General features: G+C 56.1%; 1 protein-coding gene across 2 annotated transcripts in view; it reads right to left on the bottom strand.

The window, feature by feature from the left end:
- Positions 1–920: 920 nt before the first annotated feature.
- ALX4 (ALX homeobox 4) overlaps positions 921–22,085 on the bottom strand; it is a 41,926-nt gene continuing 20,761 nt past the window's right edge. The window contains exons 2-4 of one of the 2 annotated variants that reach the window (XM_053925563.1): positions 12,399–12,709; positions 6,419–6,547; positions 921–5,372 (exon numbers count right to left, since the gene is read on the bottom strand). In XM_053925563.1, the coding sequence (XP_053781538.1) occupies positions 5,043–5,372; positions 6,419–6,547; positions 12,399–12,709 (770 nt within the window). In that variant the 3' untranslated portion in view covers positions 921–5,042. The remainder of the gene's footprint in view (positions 5,373–6,418; positions 6,548–12,398; positions 12,710–22,085) is intronic. The other variant, XM_053925564.1, reaches the window with a different exon arrangement.

The following is a 22,085-nucleotide window of genomic DNA, read 5'->3' as shown; positions in this document are numbered from 1 at the left end:
GGCCTGCTGTTCCTCAGCTGCTGGGTGTGCGAGAATGGGCATGTATAGGGAAGAAGGCCCTCACTGACTGCACCACCCACGCCCCACCAGCCAAGTTGAGACTTTCTGCCGATTCACGGGCCCATGAGCCCATGTGTGTGTTCTCATTTAACCTTCCCTCAAGGACGGGGCTTACACCCCTCCTTCAGATGGCAGGCCTGAGCCTCAGCAGGTTTGGGGAGTGAAGATGATTCCCCTCTCTTCTCCACACAGAGGTTCCTGGAGGCTGCTTGCCTCTTCCTAGAGTCACCTTCACTCTGGAAAGCAGGAGAGCACTCTCCTGCAGCAGAGCCCCACCTGGGCCCCTTCCTGCTTCATCATTTGTTTTTAAGAGTGTTGCTCTGAAAATCATCTGGCCGTATCTCCTGAGAGTTCTCTCAGCCACTAAGAGGGAGAGCCAGGTCTGAGACCTGCCTGTGCTGGAGGCCTGTCCTGCGCTCTGCGCCAAGCAGCCAGGCTCCGGCACTCAAGGACATGGAGGGACTGCCACGCCAGCTGTGAGGGCCCGGAGGCGCAGGCTGTGCTGAGCACACCCAAGATGCAGGAGTGCCAAGGAGCTGCTGCTGGGACCCCATTTTGCTGCCTGACAAGCGGGCTCTGGTAGCCCTGCTTCTCCCTGCCCCCTCCAGCTGTGCAGGCAGGTCCTCTGGGATCAAGGGGACTGTCCCAGAGCCTCACAGGCCACGCACCCCTCCATGTGCAGGAGCCCTGGCCGGCCACCTGTTGTTAATCGAGCCCTGGTAATCCACCCTGTACTGTGTCAGCGGTTCAAAAGGGCACTGTTAGTATTTTTTGCCCACTTCAATTAACGTGAGATTTCAGAGGCCCCTCTGATCACATTTCATCTGTCACAAGTCAGGAACAAAACAGACAGGTTCCAGTTGCGAGGAGGAAGGAGAAGGAGTTTATTGCAAACAACCACCAAACAGACAGTTCGGGCTGTGCCCGGTCAAGGGTGGGCGGGGGGCGTCCGGCTGCTTCTGCTCTCCGTCTGGCCCCACGCCCGGGCCCCTCCTCCTCAATGTCCCCCTCCCTCCCCAGAAAGATGTAAGTGCAATAACTTACTTCAAAGGCAAGAACGTTTCTATTAATATTTTGCTGTAATGTAGTTACATGGTGGTATAGGCAGTAAAACTTTATGGAACCGACCTCATTTTTTTATACTTTTTTTTTCTGAAATTTTCATGGATCTTTAATATATATTTTTAATATCCACCCAGGCCATTAAGCTAAAGGAAACGTTGCATTTATACAAGGTTAAAGTATCTTACAAGGAGAACGGTCAGTATTGGTTGAGGTTCATGTTCCTTCTAGCACTCAGCTCTCGTTCCCACCGCTGCACGCCCAGACTGTTAGACACTCGACGCTGCCCTTCCAAATCAGTAGTACAAAGGCCTAGCTCTACGTCCGTAAGTGAAGGGGGAGGGGGCGGGCGAGATTCCGTGACGTCATGTTCACTGGGCCACCTTCCCACCCGACAGCATCCTTCCAGAAGCACAGTGGGTTGGTGTAACCTTGAGAAGTGGGGTTTGTGTGGTCTCCTCACTGTTCTCTTTGAGGGTTGTGGATTATCAGCCTGGGGGCCAGTTTGCCAGCCATCCTCCCCCCGCGAGGCCTTGTGGCCTCTGCCTCTGACCATCGGAACCGTCAAGCTGACCAGAAGCCCCAGAGTGGCTCTCAGGCTGGTCTCCCCACAACCCAGGGGAGAGAATGGCTGCGTGAGCAGGATACCCAGTTGCTTTCATGGGAAAGTCCTTCTTGTCTACCCAGCAGAAATGAGGGCGGGAAGGGCACTGGAGCTGGGCCCAACGTGGCCACAGCAGTGTGTGCTGGGGCCCACCTCACAGTTGCTGCCCCCCCACCTCCCACAGCATCTTTGAACTAACCCGGCCACCATGCTTTCCAAAGCTGGGGCCTGGCAGTGAGAGCTGAGAATCAAGTATAGGGGAGAGAACTCTGGGAAAGTCACAAAGCCCGTGTCCTGCTAGTGCCATTGAGGACCTGGGGGCAAGCCTCCCCGTGTGCCCGCCCCCAGAGCCTGCTCCTCCTGTGCCTGGGAGGGATGACAGCAGGTGAGCCTGGTAGCACCATAGGTCAAGCCCTGGCTGCAGACACACTCCCAGGAGGGAAGAGAGGCTCTCGGCGCTGGGGAGGCTGCCCATCGGTCTACCTGCTACCTGGCACCTCAGGTTTGTGTGTCCATCTCCGTTGAGATCTTAGGCAAGTAGCCAAAGGAGATCTTCACCTCTTCCAGCGTATTTGCTTATGGGGACCCACAGAGCAGGTGGACTCTCCCGTCTGCCTGCCTTCCTGAGGAAGCCACCAGCCCAGCAAAGTCCCCAAAGCTTGCTTACTCATCACAGACGCTTCGGGATGCCTCCCACCCTGAAACACTGAAGACCTGGGCCTACCGGACGAGAGAGAAGCCTTGGGAGGGGTGGGGATGGCACTCAGGCAGAGGGCTGAGCTGCTGGGTGCGGTGCAAGGCCCAGGGGTGCTCCACACACCAGCTGCCCACAAAGGCCCTGAGGCCATCAGAGCCAGCGCAGCAGTCAGGGCTGCTCCGTCAGCCTCTGGTTAGATGGGGCTGGGGGCCACTTCTCCACTGGGGGGCAGGGTCTTCTCACCTCCATTGTGAAGAGGTTGGACTAACTAGAGTAATCCCTCTATGCCCCCAGGACAGGGCAGGACGGGCCTGGGGCTGGGGCGCCACCTGTGGGGAGATGAACGGGGACCTGGGCATCATTAATACCAGGCTCTGGTGGGACAGGCAACCCAGGCCATAGTGCCTCCCTCTACCAGATACTTTTTCTTCTCAGGCGCTTTGGTTCAGATTTGCCTGATTTATAAGTTGAGTCCGCCCAGAAAGCAGACACAGAGAACTGAGTGCCAGGGTCCCTTCCAGAAGAATCTACTTCGAGTCCTCTCTCTCTCCCCACTCCTCTGGGGCTTTTTCTGTATCCTGAGACTCTCCTGGGTGAGAAAATACCTTTGGTGAAAGTGCCTGGGTCCTTCTAGCCACTAGAGCATTTAAGGAGGACACAGGGGACAGTTCCCAGCTGTCAGCAATTTCCTCCTTTACCTGGCTAGATTCTGGGGAGTCTGAGTTATTTCAGTGAACCTCAGAACTGGAAAAAGGCTTCCTGAGAGGCACCCCAAGGTCCTCAAAGGAACAAAACCCTGAAAGCCAAGCTTTCGAGAACATCTAATTTAATGTCCAAGACCCCTGTCATTTCTAGCAGGTGGGTTTTAGAATGACGGTTCACAAAGAGGCCCGACTCTGACTATGGGAGGCCAAAGCCGGATGCATCCCTGCCCTACTTCTGGAGCTGATGAGAACACGAGGCTGAGGTGAAGACCGCAGTTTCCTCCAAGCCCCGAGCAGCTCAAGGGAGAGGGTCCCACGCCTGTCTGTCCAACCCAAGAGGCTGTCCTGCATCCAGGCCTGCCTGGGAGACCTGGCCCTGCTCACTGACAAGATCTAAAAGGCAAGGGCCCCTCCCTGGGCCCACCTGCCATGGACCTCCCAGGGCCAGGCTTGGACAAGGGGCCCTGAGCGCCATGAGCTTTGGTGGTGGCTGGGAACGAACAAGCCGCAGGTCTCAAGTCAAGCGGAGGTGGAGCCTCCCCGACTTCCGCCCCAGAAGGAGGCCCCTTCCTATAGGCAGGAAACCCTGCTTCCAGAGGGTGCCCTGCCCCCCACAACTAGAACAGAGCAAGTGACTCATGGTGCTCAGCCCCCTGGGCCCTTCCAGAGGCGAGAGGGAGGGGCTGAGACTTCCGACCCCTGGGGAAGAAGTGTCGGGGTGGGCTCTGCCTGCCCTGTGCCTGGAAGACCATGGAGGCCCCACCCACTGTGGAAGGCTCTGGAAGGCACGGAAGTGTGCCGGAGATGGCTGATGAGGGAAAGGCAGTCTGAGGCAGCTCAAGGGCCACCCCACCGGACTGGAGGCTGAGCGGGCACATGTCCTCCAACAAATCCCGCACCCTGCTCTTGACCCTCTGCCGCTGTCCCCCAGGCCCTGGCTGTGTGTCCCAGGTCTTTCCATGCCAGGACACTGCTTAGCAGCCCCAGTAAGTGGCCAGGATGGGGCCAGGGGAGGGAGAGATCCTCCTGGAGGGGATGCCTGGAAGAACAGAGCCGCCCCGACCTGCCTGCTGCCACTGTCGTCCTGCCCGCACCAGGGAGTCAGGGGGCCGGAGAGCAGAAGTGTGCGCACGGCCCCCGCCCCTGCCTGGACACCTCCCTGTAGCCCTAGAAACGTTTCTTCCTCCAGCACCACGGGTGCCCAGGTGGCCTGCATCCAGACCCAGAGTTTCCGGGGTGCGAGGGCGTGGGAACGCTTCCCCCTTGCCCCTGGTGTCAGCATCGCTGGGTGGCAGCTGGACTCTTGGGCTCCCGCTCCCCCCTCCTCTGCCCACCCCCTCTGGGCATGTCCAGCACAGGGGACAGCCAGGACGGGACTCTGCTCTCCTGGGTGAAGGGAGGCAGGTGCCTTGGGTCCAAGAGGTCGGATTCCGAGGGGAGGGCAGGAGGCTGTTCTTCAGACACAGTCCTGGGACTAGTGACCGGGGACCACACAGAAGGAAGGACAGACGCGACGGCGCTGTAGCTGCTGCTGGGTCTCGATGGGAATTTAAACTTGACTCAGTGGTCAAACCAGGCAGGCTGGGGGAGCAGGAGTGGGGAGAAAGGGTCTTCAGCTTATAATGGATGCGAAGCTGCAAAACTCGGCCATCGGCCTCCTCCGCTGCATCTGGCCAGGAGCAGGGGTCTCGGCCTCCGGATCCGGGAAGGGCAGGGGCCAGCTGTCCCCTCCCTCCCAGCAGTCCACAGGGCCTCAGACTGGGGGTGGCTGAAAGTGCTGAGGGTCAGGCCCCTGACCCAGGCCAGGTTCCTAAGAGGAAAGTCGAGTGGGAGGCTGGGGGCCTGGGAAACACGGGCCCGGCCAGAGCCCCGAAGTGGGGGAGGGCGCGGGCAGGGACGGGACGGGAGGGCCCTGTCATGTGGCCCAGGAGATGGCCGCGCTGTGCTCCTTGGCCTTCATGCGCAGGGCCGCGATGCTCGAGGTCTTGCGGTCCGGCTCGCCGCTGAGCTCGTAGCCGTTGAGGCCTGGGCTCAGGCCCGCTGCCCCGAACAGACCGCCCATGTGTGTCTGGCCCACGTGGCTGCCAGCGCCAGAGACACTCAGGAAGTCGGTGACGCTGCTGGCCCCAGAGCCAGGGGGATGGGCATGAGGGGACATGCAGGCTGGCACTTGGTCGCAGGGGACCACGCAGGCTGGCACTGGTGACGCAGCCCCGTTGTTGCCGATCCAGGATGGGTTCTGAATCTGGGGAGAAGGCAGCAGAGATGTCACAAGCTGGCTGGGGTGAGGACATGTGGGTGGGGTACAGGGGGCTTCCCCTAACCCCGAGTCACCTCTCCCCACTAGGAGCCCGGCATTAGGATGAAACGGATCCTGGGTGTTTACTTGGGAGGCTCTCCAGACCTTAAGGTCATCCGGGTGCCCCCAGGAGAGCGTGGGTTTTATGCTTTGGCTCCAATGTCCACAGGGCCAGGCTGGCAGCAGACAGAAACTCTGTTTTAAGGACTGAACTGCAAACCTCATCAACGGTCCAGGGTGGCATCCTCTGGGGGCACAGCTAACCTGCTGAGGATGGCCCCTGCCTCCGCTGGCCAGTTCCTGATGTCAGGCACAGATGCCGACTGTGTCTCTCTGTCTGTGGACTCCTTAAGGTCAGCGACTGCATTTTACCTCCGGTTGCTCCCCAGGCTCAGGACCTCCTAGGTGCCTGGTAAGTGGGGAGCTTTGGTGTTGGGTACATGGGCTCTGGGCTTGTAGGGTGTGGTGTAGAGAGGGTGGGAGGGGGCAGTGGGGACCGACATCTCCCAGAAACCAAAGTCGGTGGCTGAGGTTCTTAGAGCTGATGCCCCCGAGGCTTCAGAACCCACTCAGGACGCAAGGGGCTGCCTCGGGAGGTGAGGGGCAGCAGCGGCTGAGTGACGGTGCCAGCAGAATGCCCACACGCCTTAGGGAGTGAAGGGTGCCCCGTGGCAGTGGGGGCTGGGCTGGACATCTTCCCTCCCACCCACGCAGCTGAAACCCCTCTCCTCTCCCCAGCTTCCACCTCTGGGCCCCCTTTTCCTCTAAGTATTTATGGGGAGGAACACCTGGGACTCAGTCAGGCCCGGGTGGACACTTATGTGGGAAAGAAACGGCGCCAGGTCCTACTGGCACACAGCTGGACTGGGCCGGAAAGGAACGTGAAGCCGTGAGTCCCATCTCAGAGGACCTGGGTCCTTCTCCGAGGTGCTGGTTTTCAGAGTTCAAGGGGCTGGGGGTTGAAGCAAGCACCCGAGGCCGGACTTACTTACCTGGGCATAGTTCTCAGCTCGAGTGAGGAGGGGCAGCTCATAGGCTGTGGAGAAGTGGGTTCGAACCTGCTGCATCTGCCCAAAACGCTCCCTCTTCCTCCACTTGGCCCTCCGGTTCTGGAACCAGACCTACAGGATAAAGCAGTCATCGCAGGGGTCAGAGGCCTTGCCCTTGGGCGGCACAAGAGGTCCCTGAGCCCCAGCAGGCCATGGGGGCTGCAGATAAGTGCTGCTTCGCCAAGAGCTTACAATCTAGAATGATCCGCACTGAGAGTCAGGGAGGCAGCTTACCCCACAACTAACCATGGGTGTGATCTTGGCCAGGAGCTTCATTTTTGCTAAGCTTCAGAATCTAGAGCTAGCACGTGGCGCACCCATGAAACATGTCACTGGTCACTCAGCAGTCATCCCACCAAACCCAGCATGGTGTGGCCTAATCTGCTGTGGGCCACAGCCTCCTATGCAGAGTGTGATAAAAGCTGTGAGTGCTCCTCCGGAAAATTGTCCTGCGAGACCACCACATACAGTTTTCCGAAAGGCCTGCGGCTCCCTGGGGCCCAGCAGCCCAGACTGCCCGCCCTCCTGTACCCTCTTTGCAGTGGCTGGTTGGAAACAGTCTCCTGTTTCAGAAACCCTCGTGTTAAATGTTGAGTGGATAATAGGGGCTCAGGGGGAAAGGGAGGCAGTCAGGGACGGCTTCCTGGAGGGGAGGGACGGGAGCTGGGCCTCGTGTATTGGCTGGAGGGAGCAACGTCCAGGCCTGAGTCTAGAACACCTGCCCAGTGGTGGCGAGTGGTGGGAGAGAGGCACAGAAGAAGCCGAAGTCGGATGGTGGAGGGCCTCACATGCCAAGCGGAGGGGTTTGCCCTGGGTGCTGTAGGTCCAGGCAGACGCTGCAAACTCACACTCAGAAAAGCGACCTGATGTGGCAGAGAAGGAGGGGAGGCCACCTGTCACAAAGCATGGGTGGGTGGAACATTGGCTTGATGGAGGCCCTAATGGGGAGGGTGGTCTCTGAGTCACGTGAAGGAGCTGGAATCTTGGGTGGGCGAGTGGGGTCCATTTTCTTTGCTGGAGCATTCATTTCTGGCAGGCTGGGAGTGTTCTCAAGCCTCATGGGCAAGAGTTACCTTGGGGCCTGGAACCCCTGCCCTGACTTGGAGTCATCCCATGGGAGAGGGGGTGAAGAGAGATCAGCTTCCAGGCCAGGAACGGTCTGGGCTGAGTCAAAGGCAGACCTTGGCATTCCCCAGAGGGAGCTTCCTGGGGAATGAGCTTGAGGTACACCTGCCAACTGACTCAGGGACAAGTGGCCACACCCCACCTAGCACACCAGAGCTCTGAGAACTTCGGGGAGTGCACAGCAGCGACAAGGACCTCGGCTGCTGAGCTATAAGGAGTGTTGTCAGGCTCTCACTAGGCCTAGGCACGGAGGAAGCCAGCTCTCCTCAGGTGCAGGTGAAAACACTTCCCTTCCCTCCTGATAAGGGCTGCAAACTAGGCGTGAGAGGAATTGTCTCCAGAAATAGCTCTCCACTGAGAGGCCAAGGATGCCTGGGAGGAGGGAGTGGGACAGGCCTGAGGTGCAGATGGGCTGCCCCAGGGCAGCACAGGGGCTGGCCGGCCTGTACAGTCTGCCGGTGTGGCCCGGGAGCCGAGTACCTACTGGAGCACCTGCATTGCCAGTAGCCTCCGTTTCCGCATCTGGAAAATGGGCTGATATCTGTATTGACCTCCTCACACGGGTGATGCCTCAGAGAGCAGCAGGTGAGATAGATAGGAAACTTTGCCACAGTTTCTAGAGTACTTCGCACTTGTTTATTTATAGCTCCTGCCCTTTCTGTCTTTTGCTAGAGGGAGGCGTCAAAAGAGATGGAGTATATGTATCTATGTTAGTGTGGGAGGGTGGGGTGAGGAGGAAGTGTGGGGCTGCACCTCACTTCCCCCCAATCTCAAGTGCGTGTGTGCACAAGTGTGTACACACACCCACACGTGTGCCGACATTTCTATCAAGGTTTTTCCACTTCCCCTGCTTGACTCGGGTATAGGAGAAGCATTCTTCCTGTGTCCTCCCTGGAGACTGGCCCTCTCCCGGGCTTGGGGTCTCAGCCCTGCCCCAGAGCCTGCTGGGAGCCAAGGGCGGATCAGGTCTCCTCTCTGCATGGCTGAAATGGGATCCCCCTTTATCAGTGGCCTGGAATGGGGAGCTGGGGGCAGGAGGAGAGAATGCATCAGAGGAGCTTGTTTTCATTTCATGTTTAATTTCCTGCAGGCTTAGCTCAGTCTTTCCGCTCCTTCCTCCACCTCCCAGGGTTTTCGGGGGGGGGGGGGGGGGGGAGGGGGAGTTGGGGGAGGGGAGAAGCCCACTGGAGGCAGCAAGATATATGGCTTCTTCCTTTCTTTGGGGGTGGGGAGAAGGCGAAAAGAAGTTCAGTTGCCGCCACTGCAGGGGTTTCCCTGAGTCTCTGTGGATCCACAGGTCCCCGTGTGGGAATGTAGAGGTGGAGAGGTGCTGGGAAGGCGCCCGGATGGGCTGGGAGGGACACAGAGTGAGGAGGGAAGAGGCCAGTGTCCCTAAAGGAGCCAGGATAAGGGGCAGAGCAGAGAGGGGGAGATGGAATGTGGGGGGGTGGGGGGGCGCTGGAGCTGAGTGTGGGGGAGGAGGAGGCTGGGAGAGGGGAGACCTGGTTCTCGAGGAAGATCGATGGGCAGGCAAGGGAGAGGCAGCAGAGAGAGCCGTCTCTGGGAAGGGAGTGGACTGGGGTCAGCCTGAGGCCTTCATCTGAGGGCAAAGGATGGAGACTGGGAAAGGTGGCCGGGCTGTGGGGGAGCAGGCTGACGGGGGCAGACCTTTCCTCCCTGGGCCTTACATGGTGCCCAAGGCTGGAGCTTTGCTGCCCAGACCGGGGGCAGGCGTACCCTCATGAGCACCCCCATGCTGACATTCCTGGGGCCTGAGGCTCTGAGTGTCCCTCTGTTTCTGCCCCTTGGAGCCTGGTGCTCCCCCCGCCCGGATGCTCTGTGTCCCAGGCCTGTCGCCACTGTACCGCCCCAAGGAGAAGAGCAAGCCTCGAGGTCCTGGCCTTCCCTGCTGGGTGTCTCACCCCAGGCCTATCCCATTCCCAGGCCCACCCCAGCATGGGCCTCTCCCCAAGGAACCAACCGTCTTGGCAGAGGTCTTGGCAGAGGTCTTGCTAACCGCAGCCCATCTGGGGCCAGGGCAGGGTGGCCCAGGGCGGGGAAAGCCGCTGTCTTATTGTCTTCAGACACCAGCTGCGGAGACTGGAATCCCAGACAGCAAAGAGAGGCCCCTGCAGCCCCCTAGCGCAGGGCCAAACCCAGGCTTCTTCCTAGGAAAGGCCCATCTTGAGGCCCCCAGTGCCTCCTTCCTGTCCCCACTGCCACTCTGCACCAGGCCCCTGCTTCACACCAGGTGGTTGTGGGCCCCAGACAAACCCAGCAGAGGCAGGCAGAGGGCTGCCTCTCCACTCCCTCCACCCCTAGGGCACGACAGGGCTCAGGCTCAACCCAGAGGCCTGAGCACACAAATAAGCCACCCACCCTACTGCCTTTTTACAAGGAGTCTTGGAATGACCTGGCACATGTCCCCGTACAGCAAACTAACTTAAAAGAAGCCCTAGGATGGAACTTGGGAGACTCAGATCTCAGTCTCAGCACTGTCGCCGAGTCACATGCCCGAGTCTCTGATCCCAGGAAGTCCCTTCCCTGCTCTGGGCTTCCTCTTGTTACCAAGGGAGAGGACCAGGGGGTCCTTGCCAGCACTAATACACTATGATTCTATGACTATCCCCTTAGATGATAGAATATGCAACACATTAGGACTTCCCTTTCTGCCTTGGCTGCCGGGAAGCTCCGAGGTAAAATTTGTGCTCAGTGGCAATTCTGATCCTTAGCCTAGATTCTTGACAGAATTACCTTCTCATTTTATGAAATTGTTCTTGTTCTTAGATGAAAATAAGAAATCTTTAATTATAAGCTGCCTCGGCTTTTTGGAGGCAGGCATAAAGGTGTGTGTGCAAAAGAACACTCTATTTTAGCTGAAGCGGGTGACTGCAAAACGCTAGGTGTGCCCCAGTGCCGTTCCAGGTTTGGTCCTGGGAGGGCCACCCTGGGCACTCCCATCCACTCGTTAGGAACACACACACATGCGCACACGTACCGCACAGAGAATGAACCGGTTTATCCCACACCTACGGCAATGTCCCACGACTAGCCGCCCCCTCCTCCCCCTCCTCCCAAATCCATTGGCTGAGCTGAGGCCGGATTCTGGGGGTCCTGTCCAGAGTCTGAGCACAGAAGGCCACGTGGCTGGTTAACCCGATGCAAATGAGAGAGTAGGTGTGAGAGGGCTCTTGGGACCCCAGGGAAGCCTCAGCTGCCCTGCCTTCCCACCCCGAACGTTCACTGGGTGCTGGAGCGAAAAACAGCAGCCAGCCTGCCCTTGGGAGCGTGTGCATGAACAACCCCACTCTTCAGAGCCACCTCGGTGCAGGGCCACTTCTGGATGGCCACGTGTTTACTGACAGTGGCCAGTCCTTTTTCGCATGAGCCGTTGTAGGTAAAAATGACTCTGGCCTATGTTGCAAATGCAGCTTCTTATTAAACAGGACGCGGTGGAGACTGGTGAACCTTTTATTGCTGCCATAGAAAAACTCTGCCCTTGGGGTCTGCTGAGTAAGGAAGGGCTGAAAGTCCCGCTGAGCTGAGCTGAGCTGCTTTAAAAACAACAGCAACCACAACAAAAAAACAAGTCCCCTTTTCCTCCAGCTGTGGATTTCCCTAGTACACCGGAGTGGGGAACTGCTACCTGACAACACCTTACTTGCTACTTCTAACACGCTGTGGGGCGGAAAAGCAGGCTGAGATGGTATTGATTTTGTGCGTAGCTGGAGCCTGAGCTTTAGTGCACGGGTGATTCTGTCACCTGTTTGGGGGGTTCTCAGAGATCTTGGCTTCCTGTCTGGTTCTTCTTTGTGTAATTTCATGCAGGGAGGTAGGGACACTCTGTTTGGACAAAAGACGTCAACTGGTCCACAAATACTTATTTTTTGTGTTTGTTGCTCTGCTTTTGGGCTTCTCTAATTGGTAGAAATACTGTGACGAACAATCAGACGGTTCCTGCCTTCAAGGACTCACATTCCAGTGGGAAGAGACAGATAAAATAATTTAAGCCAGTCATAAATTCTACAAAGAAGATAAAAGGTGGTAGCTGGTAACCAGGTTTGGCTGCGTTGTGTTGCGTTGTTATGTTGTGTTGAGTCGGTTAGGGAGGAGTTGTACCGGGCTGGGTTGGGTTGAGCTGTAGTGGACTGAGCTGTGTTGGAGTTTGCTGGGCTGTGCTAATGTGGGTTGGGTTTGGTTGTGTTGTACTGAGTTGCGCTGGGTTGAGGTGGATCGTACTTGGATGGAGCTGTGCGGGGTTTTGTTGGGTTGTGTGGTGCTGGGTAATCGGGTGGTGGTAGGGGATACTGCATTCGCCATGGTGGTCAGGAATACTTCTTAAAGGCAGTTATCGAATTGAGACCTGAAAGATGGAAGAGTAGGCGGCCATCCTAGGCAGAAGGAGGAGCTGATTGTTCTCTGTCTCTGCCTATTGGGCTGCTGTGGACGTCTTTAAGTTTATCCTATTTCCTTTCTAAGAGGCCTTCCAGAGGAGAGACCAGTCACTCCTTCATAAGACACCACATAGAGCCCAGAAATACAGCTAACAGGCTTCCTGCCCCTCCAAAGAGCCCTGCCTCTTTCACTCCTGCTCCACCCAGAGTGAGAAGCCCAATATTAAGGTGGATAAAAGAAGAGTTGGAGTGGGGGCCCAAAGGGCAGGCTGGCAGCCTCTGGGCCTGTCCTTGGACTCCGGGTGAAGAGAATGGTTGAGGAACACTCAGCAGTCTCAGTTCCAGCCACCAGCCCAAGGGCAGGCCCCGCTCTTCCCCCCTCCACCCCAGACACCCTCACTGACCTGCACGCGGGCCTCGGTGAGGTCCGTCCTCATGGCCAGCTGCTCCCGCGCGTACACGTCAGGGTAGTGGGTCTTCTGGAAGACCTTCTCCAGCTCCTCCAGCTGGTAGCTGGTGAAGGTGGTTCGGTTCCGCCGCTTCTTGCCCTTGTTGCTCTCCGAGTCGGCCTTCTCCAGTGGGCTGGGGAGGTCGGCGCTGGCCCGGTCCTGGGGCCCCTTCACCCCAGCCTCCTTCACACTGAGGTAGCTGCTGTCCATCCCCACGGTGTCAGAGTCGGGCGGCAACTCGGGCTCACTCAGGGAGCTCTCTTTGGCTGAGGCAGGAGGAAACAAGGTTAGAGACCAATGGCTGAACCAAGCAAAAGAGGAGGTAGGGACGGGGGAGCCATCCCCTGCCTTGTCCCTGTCAAGGGAGCATTGGATGTGAGGTCAGGAGGCCTGGGTTCTAATCTTGGTTTGCAATTACCCTGCTGTGTGACCTTGGGCCAGTCCCCTTCCTTCTCTGAGCCTCTTTCCCATCAAATCAGAATGGGCCCCTTTCAGCATCCATGGTATGTGACTTTGGGTCAGCGAATATGACCTCCATGACCTTTAATTCCCACCCTACTGACTCCAGTATCCTCCTTTTAGAAGGGTCCCCTTTGCCAGAACTTCTCCTTTGGGCAGCAAGAACACTGACTCAGTGCCTTGGACTCCCCAGGGTGGAATGGATGACTCATTCAGCAGTTATTTCTGACCCAGCTGGGCTTGGGGTGAGACAGAGAGGCCGGCGTTTAGGCAGACAGGAATACCCCTCCTTTGTTGGCCTGGTCCTTTTGGGGGTTCAGCAGGAGTTGTGGAAATTCTTCTCCGAAAGTCCTATCCCATTGCCCTCCACACTGGTCTCACCTATTGGCCAAGCAGTGTCCTGCCCCCTCCCTGTGGGCTCTGGTAGATTCACGCAAAGCTCCAGGCCCAGAGCTGACAGAATGGGGCCCCCGCCGCCCACTGATTCTTAGAAGCTCAGGGCTGGAACGGACCAGTCAACCCACGCAGGTCAAGCATAAGGAAGCAGAGGCCAAGGTGGGAGGGTGGGGTGGGGAGAAGCTTGCCCACGCCCCAATAGCTCAGTTAGCACCCTGGGCAGACACAACGGCCTCAGAGGTTGAAGTTCAGGCTCTGGAGCCAGGCTCTCCAGCTGTGTGCTTTGGACAGGTCACTTAACCTCTTTGCGCCTCAGTTTCCTCCTCTATAAAATGGGGATGAAGATGCCTGGAGGGTAGGTACCCTCGCAGGGGAGCTGTAGGATTAAAGAGGCCAACATGCAAAGCACTCGGCACAGTAGCAGCTGTGTTAAGTTTCCACTGGTGTCCGGTCTGGACTTGCGAGGAGCAGAGGACTGACCGTGGAGAAGGCCCCCGCGTGGGCAGGCCCCCTGGAGCGCCCGAGCACAGGAGCACGGGCGGCACTGTGGGAAGCGCCTGGGCCTGGAGTTCGGTGACGGGCATGAGCCCCCTCTGAGCCACATTCCTTTGTCGATGACTCTCGTGGAGTCAGATGACGTAAAAGATTAATGAGGCACATGTGAGGAGCATTTGACAAGACCCTTCACAGGCACAGACTGATCATCACAAGCATGAGGGTCACTCTGACCCTCAGTTTCCTCTTCTGGGAACAGGCCCAAGAGGTGGCCATGATGTGTCAGGGCAATGGCTCCAGCCCAGGTGTCCTGGCTCCGCCCAGGTTCTGGGGACAGAGGCTTCGGGTTCACCCTCAGCCCTGGCTTTCTGTGGACACTGGGGGCCCTCTTCACACTGGGGAGGCTGTGTGGGGCATTTTGCTTCTGTCATTCTCCCCGCCCTCTCCAAAGCCCTGAAGAAAGGCTGGTGGGAGGACACGAGCCTGGAAGCAACTTCAGGAGGACATCTCTGGGCATCACCACCAGTGCTGCCACCACCGGGGTGGTCGGCCAGCCTGCGGGGACCCCGCATGACACCCACGGGCGCCCAGGCACACACAGGCTGCCAGGCCTCCAGTGACAGCATCACGCAAACTGCAGCCGGCTGCTGGGCCAAGAGCTTTCAGCAAAGATGTTTATCTTCCTGGCAAACAAGTAAGTTTTATGTTTGGGGGCTTTTTTAAAGAGAAGAAACCCCATTCAGCCTCACCAAAAATAAACATTTCTGTTATGCAACTTCCCGGAGGCCAGGCTGGGAGGACACTGCCCGTTCCCCTGCTGCCCGAGCCCTGCTCCCCAGGCCCCATCCCATGCCCTGAAGGGCCCTGGTAGCATCCTCTGGCGTCCAGCCTGGGGTCGGACCCCTCTGCACAGCCGTAGGGGCTGGGTTGAGTGGAGGGAGATCCAGGTTATAGAAACTGAGGGTTGGCAGGGACCAGCCCGAAGTCCTGGTTTTAACTGGGGGTGGGGGAGTGGGGAATTGAGGCCAGAGAGAGCGCAGGATATGAGCTAACTGGCAAGAGATGTTGGCCTCACAGTTCCTGGGTTCTTTCCCCAAGGAGAGCCATGGGGACAGAGGAACCCAGGACCTCACAGACTCAAGGAGTCTCGCCGTGTCATCCTTGGGGCCAAAGGACCAAGTCCTGAGGATGAGGACGAGCTGGTTCTGGGGAGGCGGTGGGATGTCCAGTCTCCCGTGGAGAGAAGTCAGAACTCAGTTTCCCCACCTCCAGCTACCACCGAGACCGAGGGGGTGGGGGAGAGATGAGGGGACAGCACAGTGTGTGTGCAGAGACCACCAGACCAAGAGTTAGGAGTTCTGCCCTCGGTCCCGGCTCCAGCACCGTCTGTCTGCCCATGACTTCAGATGACTCATTTCACGTAAGAGTCTGGTCTGCGAATAGGAGCAGGCGTGTCCCCTCTGCAGTGGGGTGTCACACCTCAAGTGGGCGGAGTGCCCCTCCGACAGGACTAGTGGGCCGTCCCCTCAGAATCCGGATGGGGGAGAGGGGACGACGGGGGCATGTCTGTGTCCAGGCAAACGCCCACTATCTAGGAAGGCTGAGAGCGGGGGCATTCTGGCAAACTGATGCTGCTGGTCCCCAAAGAGGAAGAAGAGCCTCCTAATCTCAGTCTTGATCGTTGGTCACCTTGCTTTAAATCCTGAGGCTGGATCCCTAGTTTAGACAGAAGAGGAAAGTTCCCCATGGCTCTGGGGCTACCCAGCTGGTCAGAACGACAAGCCAAGGCCCTCTCAGGTCCTCAGTCCAAAGACACCAGACTCGGGGGATTCTATTTCAACCTCCTGCCACCCCTACTCCCCCACCTCTCCGCCAAGTGCCATCATCCTGGCTTTGGTGACAGAGAGCTCACTGCCCCCAGGACAGCTGGACCACTTGTCCTTAGGTCCAGCCCCCGTTCATCTCCTATAGGTCTGGCTCATTGGTCTTGGCTCCAAACCCCCGGGCCTTTCCCTGAGACAGCCCTGGGGACATTTAGAGCTAGCTGTCCCACCTGAGTCTTCCAGCTCCTAACTCAATAGTATTAGTTCCCACTGCTGTTCCTCAGGTGGCCCTGCATTTATCCAGCCTGTTTGAGACAGGTGGATGCTAGGGATGGCGCTGGGTCTGGGTGAAGCCCGCACTTTGTTCTCTGACTACATGCTTTGGAGAGGCTGGGTGAGAATCAGCATCCCGAGACCCCGGTGCTGTCGGGGTCCAGCTTGCTCTCCGGTGCCCTTCTCAACAAGACGTCCCCTGTAAACAGAGGTGCTGTGACTCTGGCTGCATCACCACTGAGCAAGGGAAAGCCCTACCTCCCCCCACCTGCCCAGAATGCCCTTTCTTTCCAGCTAACCTCCAAGATCCAGCCAAGCACCAGCTCCTCCAGGAAGCCTTCCCAGACTGTGACAGCCATACAGGTCCCTTTGTCCTCTGTTCGGCCTCTCTAATTACTGCCTGTGTTTCTGACTACTGTATAATCAAGCCCTGGAATGTCCAGCCCCTTCTGTAGAACGTCAGTTTCCCGAGGGTTGGGACCGCGTGCTGTTTGTCCCTTCTCCGCCCAGGGCTTAGCTCAGGACGGGGCGGGTAGCAAACCTGCAGTAAGAAGTTGCTGAAGAATAAAGGGACAACTTTTAACAGACATGACTGAGCTCTCACTCTGTCCAGCTGTCTTCGTGCACCTACTGTGTGCCTGTGCTCTAAAGCAGACGTGCAGAAAATGTTGGCTGAATGAATGAATCGATTCACCCCAGAAGACGAGGAGAATGGTGAGTAGGATGCATGAAAAAAGAGGCACGCGATGACGAAAGCCTCCTTCAGAGGCTGGCAGCGGGAGCAGGAGGAGGAGGTGAGAGCGCCCGCTGAGGGGGAGAGGGGAGAAGAAAACAGACAATGAGGGGTGTCTCCACGCAGGGAGCCCGAGGGAGGCAGGGAAGGCCGAGTGCAGGAGAAGCACAGATGCACTTCGAGGAGGGGATTGGGAATGCCAATGTCCGGGAAGCCCCGTGCAGCATCTCCCAGGGACCAGCTCCACACCCACCATGCTGCCACCCCGGTGTGCTGAAAAGGCCACTGGGAGACCCTCAGCTGGCCAGGGCCAGCTTTCTTCAAGACACTGGCACCCAGCACTGGCATGAGACTGAGGAGCAACAAGCCCTACCCGGGTCCAGGCCACCAGTCTGCAGGTCCGGCCCCTCCCGTGCCCTCCCGAGGCAGGTCCCATAAGGACTCGGGACTGGCACTGTGCTGACACCCTTCCCATGGGGGGCTTGTCCCCGGCTGTGTGGCCCATGACAAAGTAATCCTGGTCTGTGCCTTCCCAATGGAATGTGTTGATGTGGAAATAAAACTCAGAGTACCCGCAGGAATCCAATAATGTGCACAAAACGTCAAGAGTGGGCACTGCCTGCCCCATGGAAGGGGCACCGGCCACGGTGGCCGCGGTGGCACCGTGTGCCCTTCCCACAATCCAAGGGCAACGTCATTCCCATTGGCCGCTTCTGAGGAAGCGGGAAGCATTCAGTGCGAGGTTTGTCTCTTCATCGGCAGCCACAGAAGGCCCTCTGGCCTCAGCCCAAACTCCCTCAGGGAGGAGGCCTGCACCTCCTCTGGGAGCCGCTGGGCCGTCCTGGCTGTCGGATTTCAAGAAGGAGAAAACCCCTCTTCGTCCCTCACCTCCAGCCATTTGTCTGGTGCAACCCAAAGGCGTCACTCTAATCTAGTCCAACTTTTTTTTTTTTTTTTAAGATTTTATTTATTTACTTTTAGAGAGAAGGGAAGGGAGGGAGAAAGGAGGAGAGAAACATCAGCGTGCAAGAAATTGTGCGCCCCTAACGAGGGACCTGGCCCACAACCCAGGCCTGTGCCCTGACTGGGAATCAAACTAGCTTCCTTTTGGTTCGCAGGCCGGCACTCAGTCCACTGGGCCACACCAGCCAGGAGATTTCCAAAGGTGACTGTGGTTTTTCTTTATGACTATGATTTAAAGAGAATTTTTTTTTATACCTGAGTTTAAAGAGAACAAAGTTCTGAAGCCATTTGGGGAGGGGGTGCTGGATGCCTGCGTGGGTCCTTCTGTGCCTGGAGTGCACCCCTGGGCCTGTGGCTCGGCCAGCAACTGGGGATGGGTGTGGGAACATACGTGTAAGCTGCCTGCAGAGCACACATGCTTGCGTGGTCAAGTGACATGCGTGTGCCTGCGGGTGTGTGCTGCTGCACGTGGGTATCTGTGTACGTGAGCATTATCCTGCAAATATTCATGGGTGGGTAGGGATGTGGGTGGTGGGTGTGTGTAGCTGTGCCCAGGACCCCTGCATATGGAGTGGGGGTCTGAGGAGCCTGAGTAATTTTATCCCCCGTGGTCTTGATTACATCTATTTTCCTCCAAACATCTGCTTTGTGGGGGACATGCCGCTCGCTCTGTTCTCAGGCGAGCTGGCCACACCCCCTGTGGCAGAGTGCACAGCGCCGGTGTAATCTCCTTAAACAAAACAGGCCAGCGCGAGGCCCTTTCATGCTATTCAAAGGGCACTGACTAAACCCACTGCTGTCCAAACAGTCGTGTGGGGGTGGGGGCGGGGGTCAAAGGTTAGCCATTGATCACGTCCTGGCCCACCTCATCTGCCATTGGGCTCTGTCCAGAGCTCAGCTTGATGTCCCTCGTTTAGCTCCAGGCCCAATAAATAAGGCTGAAGGGGCGGCACGCAGGGACTGTTCTGTGTGCACCAGTGGGGACAGGCCCCTGCCCCACGGCGCTGCCGCAGTGCAGAGGGCAGTGGGGTGCGGAAGCGCAGGTGACTGGGCCAGCCACCCACAAGGTGACGCAGGCGCTCCAGCACACTCCAACCCAAGCCCTAAAAATGCTTCTCAAAATAAGGGAAGTCCGAGAACTGGTTACAGACCACAGGAGGCTACGGAGACATGAGGACTAGATGCAATGTGCTGTCCTCGATGGGGTCCTGGAACAGTAAAAGGACCTTAGGGAGGAACTAGTAAAATCTGAGTAAGGTGTGGCGTTCAGTTAACAGAAATGTCAAAAAAAAAAGAACAGCAGGCAAAATATGTGAACAGACATTTCGCCCAAGAAGATACACAGAGGGCCAGTGAACGTGAAAACAAGCTCAGCATATTCTCCACCGAGGAAACGCAGTCGAAAAGCCCGGTGAGACGCCACTACGTACCTCCTGCAAAGGCAGTGAAAAACCTGAGGACACCAAGTGATGGAGAGGGCCTGCAGGCCCCGGAACGCTCGCACGTCACTTGCAGGACGGCGTGGCAGTGCCGTAGCACCAACATACGCTGACCTCGTGACCCGGTGAGCTCCCTGCTAGGCGTTTGCCTAAAGAAACGAAGATGTTTTCGGGAGGTGGGGGAACCACCAAACCTGCGTGCAATGGTTAAAACAGCTCTGTTCATCATCGCCTCAAACTGGAAACCACCCCAATGTCCTTTAACAGGGGAATGGCCAAGCAAATTGGGGTGCAGCCAAGCCATCGCCTCGAAGACTCTCGAAGGGCCACATTATGGTCTGTAAAAGAAGCCAGTCTCAAAATGTATATAATCTATAACTCCGCTTAGTTATCGTTCTATTCTGGGAAAAGCAACAGTATCAGGATGGAGAACAGATCACGGGTTGCCAGGGCCTGGGGGAGGGGATGGGTGTGACCACAAAAGGCCACACTGATGTGTGGAACCGACCTGTGTCCCGACCTGTACAGGAGTGTGTTAAAATTCATAAAACCGCACACCCCCCAAGTTTTAATTGTACAGCATGTTATTTTAAAAATAAAAGAGATATAAGCTACAGAGAAAACACAAACTTGTATTTAAATATACTAAAGAAAAACTAAGTCGGTAAAAAGTTCATGTATCTTCACCCAGTAAGTCACTTCTAGGAATTTATTCTAAAGAAATAATTATGGATAAGCACCAAGAATTAACTAGAGCAAAAGTTCATCATGGCATTATTATATAGAAAAACTGAGAATAGCCAAAATATCTGGTAATAGGACATTGGCTAAATTAAGGATGAAAGTTCCATAAATGGAAGCTCCTTCCTGACACTCTTTACTCTGCGGACTGTTCCTTGCTTGGCATTTAATACATATTATTATGTATTTATTTGGGGGTTTTCCTCCTTTGTTTATTGTCACTCTCTCCCTTCCATAAAACAGGGAGTATACCTGAATATCTTCGTTTCATTTACCCCTTCATTCTAATGCCTAGAACTGTGGCTGGCATGTAGCAGGTGTTCAATAAACATTTGATGAGCAAAAGAATGAAACTGACATTATAGAAGAATAACATTTTAATACTTGGAAAAATGTTCCTAATATATTAAATATGGGGGGAAAGGTGGCGGGAAATGGAGTATCTGTCCCTAGGAAATACCAGTAGCTTCCAGAGGTAAGAAAACAAATATATAGTTTAATTTTGTTCCTTTTTTTCTGATTTGAATTAGAATCTCAGTTTGTCCTACCACGAGCAGGAACTGCTTTTATCTTTTAAAATGCTGTTAGAAAGCCACCATCAGAGTCTGGAGTGATGGCTGCTTGTCACAGGTGCTGGGGGCAGGTGCTAGGGGCAGGCGCAGGTGCTGGGCTCTGCCGTGCGACTCTGGGGGCCAGAGATGAGCACCACGTGGAATGGGGTTGAGGAAGGGGAGGGAAAGGCCAGGGAATATCCCTGTTTGCAGCGGGCACTGCCTCTGTCCTCACAAACCGCCCCCCCGCCAGGACTCTGAGGCCTGTTGGGTAGTGGAGATTCCCGGATATCAAGCTCAGGTTCAGGCCTTCTAAAGGCTTTCTCCGCCTTCAGGCTCACTACCCTCAAATGCAATCAGACAGAGGGTCTAAAACTCACACATCTGATCACACCTGGGCCCTCTCTAAAGGCTTTCCCTGCCTCCCAGAGCCTGCACTGGGGCCGCCGGATAAAATCCAGGCCACTCAGTGACACTGGAATTTCAGAGAAGCGATGGGTAATTTTGGTGTGTAAGTATGTCTGGAAGTATGCATGTGTGCATGGGAAATACCTACACTAAAAATTACTGTTTGAAATTCAAATTTAACCGAGCAGCCTGGTTTTGTTGTTAGTTTGTTTTTTGCTGAATCTGCCAACCCTACAGATCAGGCTCATGCGGGCATTCGGGATTCCCCAGGCGCGCAGGCCCCTCCCGCACCTCTCACAGATTGACATCCTCCCACACCCACCCCTCCCTCTCACTTCCTGTCCCACAGAGTGCACCCTTCCTCCCAACTGGTAAGTCCTTCACCCCTTACACGTCTGGCTATATCACTGTCACCTGTATGTCATTCTCTGTAACTTCTGTGGCTTTTCTCGTTACACAGACTTATCTATGTTCTACATCAAAAATTTTTTTAAATCAAGACGAACCAAAAGAAGAAAAATGTAACACATACACAGACCATATATTTGAGGTTTTGTTACCCTAAGACTGTTTTGTACCCCTTTCCATGCTGTTCTAGATCCTTCCACCACATCCCTTTTAATGGCTGCATAGTATTTCACCACACAGACAAATTCTGTTTTATCCACTCAGTCCTTCACTGTCGGGCAAATGGGTTTCTGGTTCTTTGAAATGATAACAGGCCTCTGATACACATCTTCACAGTCAAATCCCTCAGTGCATTCATGGTGATTGCCTTAGAAGAAGCTGCAAAAACTAGAAATATTGAGTTAAACCATGTATACACCTCAAGACCCCTGATAAACACGACCAATCTGTCTTCTAGAAACAAGCCAACTTCCTCAGGAGCCAGCAGTGTGCCTGCCCACTTCGAGGCCAGTGTCAGTCATAGTGTTCTTTAAATCTTTGCCAGCATGATGGATAAAAGCAAAGCTTTGTTTGAATTTACATTTTTGCAATTACTATAGAGTCACACCTGTGATTTGCTGTATTTCTTCTTTTGAGAACTGCTTGTCCCTGGGCTTCCAAGGTGGCCCCTTCTTCCAGCCTGACTCCCAGGCTGGCCCTACCTCTCACACTGAGTTTCCTGCTTTCAAGTGCCGGCGTGCGGGGCTGCTCCCCCTAGACTGGGAGTGGTTTGGCGCAGGGCCTCCCTGGTGCACTGCTGGGCACTGAGCCAGGGTCTGGGCTTCTGCCTTTGGTGGCGCTGGGGCAGCTTCTCCCACCCTGCTGATAACAAGGGCATCGTAGGAAGGCAACCCCGGCCTCGGCCCCTGAGCACACACTGCTTGTGTGGGGTGGCTGCAGCTTGGGGTGGGAGA

The sequence above is a fragment of the Desmodus rotundus genome, chromosome 5 (genome assembly GCF_022682495.2).
Source record: "Desmodus rotundus isolate HL8 chromosome 5, HLdesRot8A.1, whole genome shotgun sequence".
Lineage (NCBI taxonomy): Eukaryota > Metazoa > Chordata > Mammalia > Chiroptera > Phyllostomidae > Desmodus > Desmodus rotundus.
The sequence above is the reverse complement of the archived record's forward strand: the minus strand, read 5'-3'. Positions and strand labels throughout refer to the sequence as shown.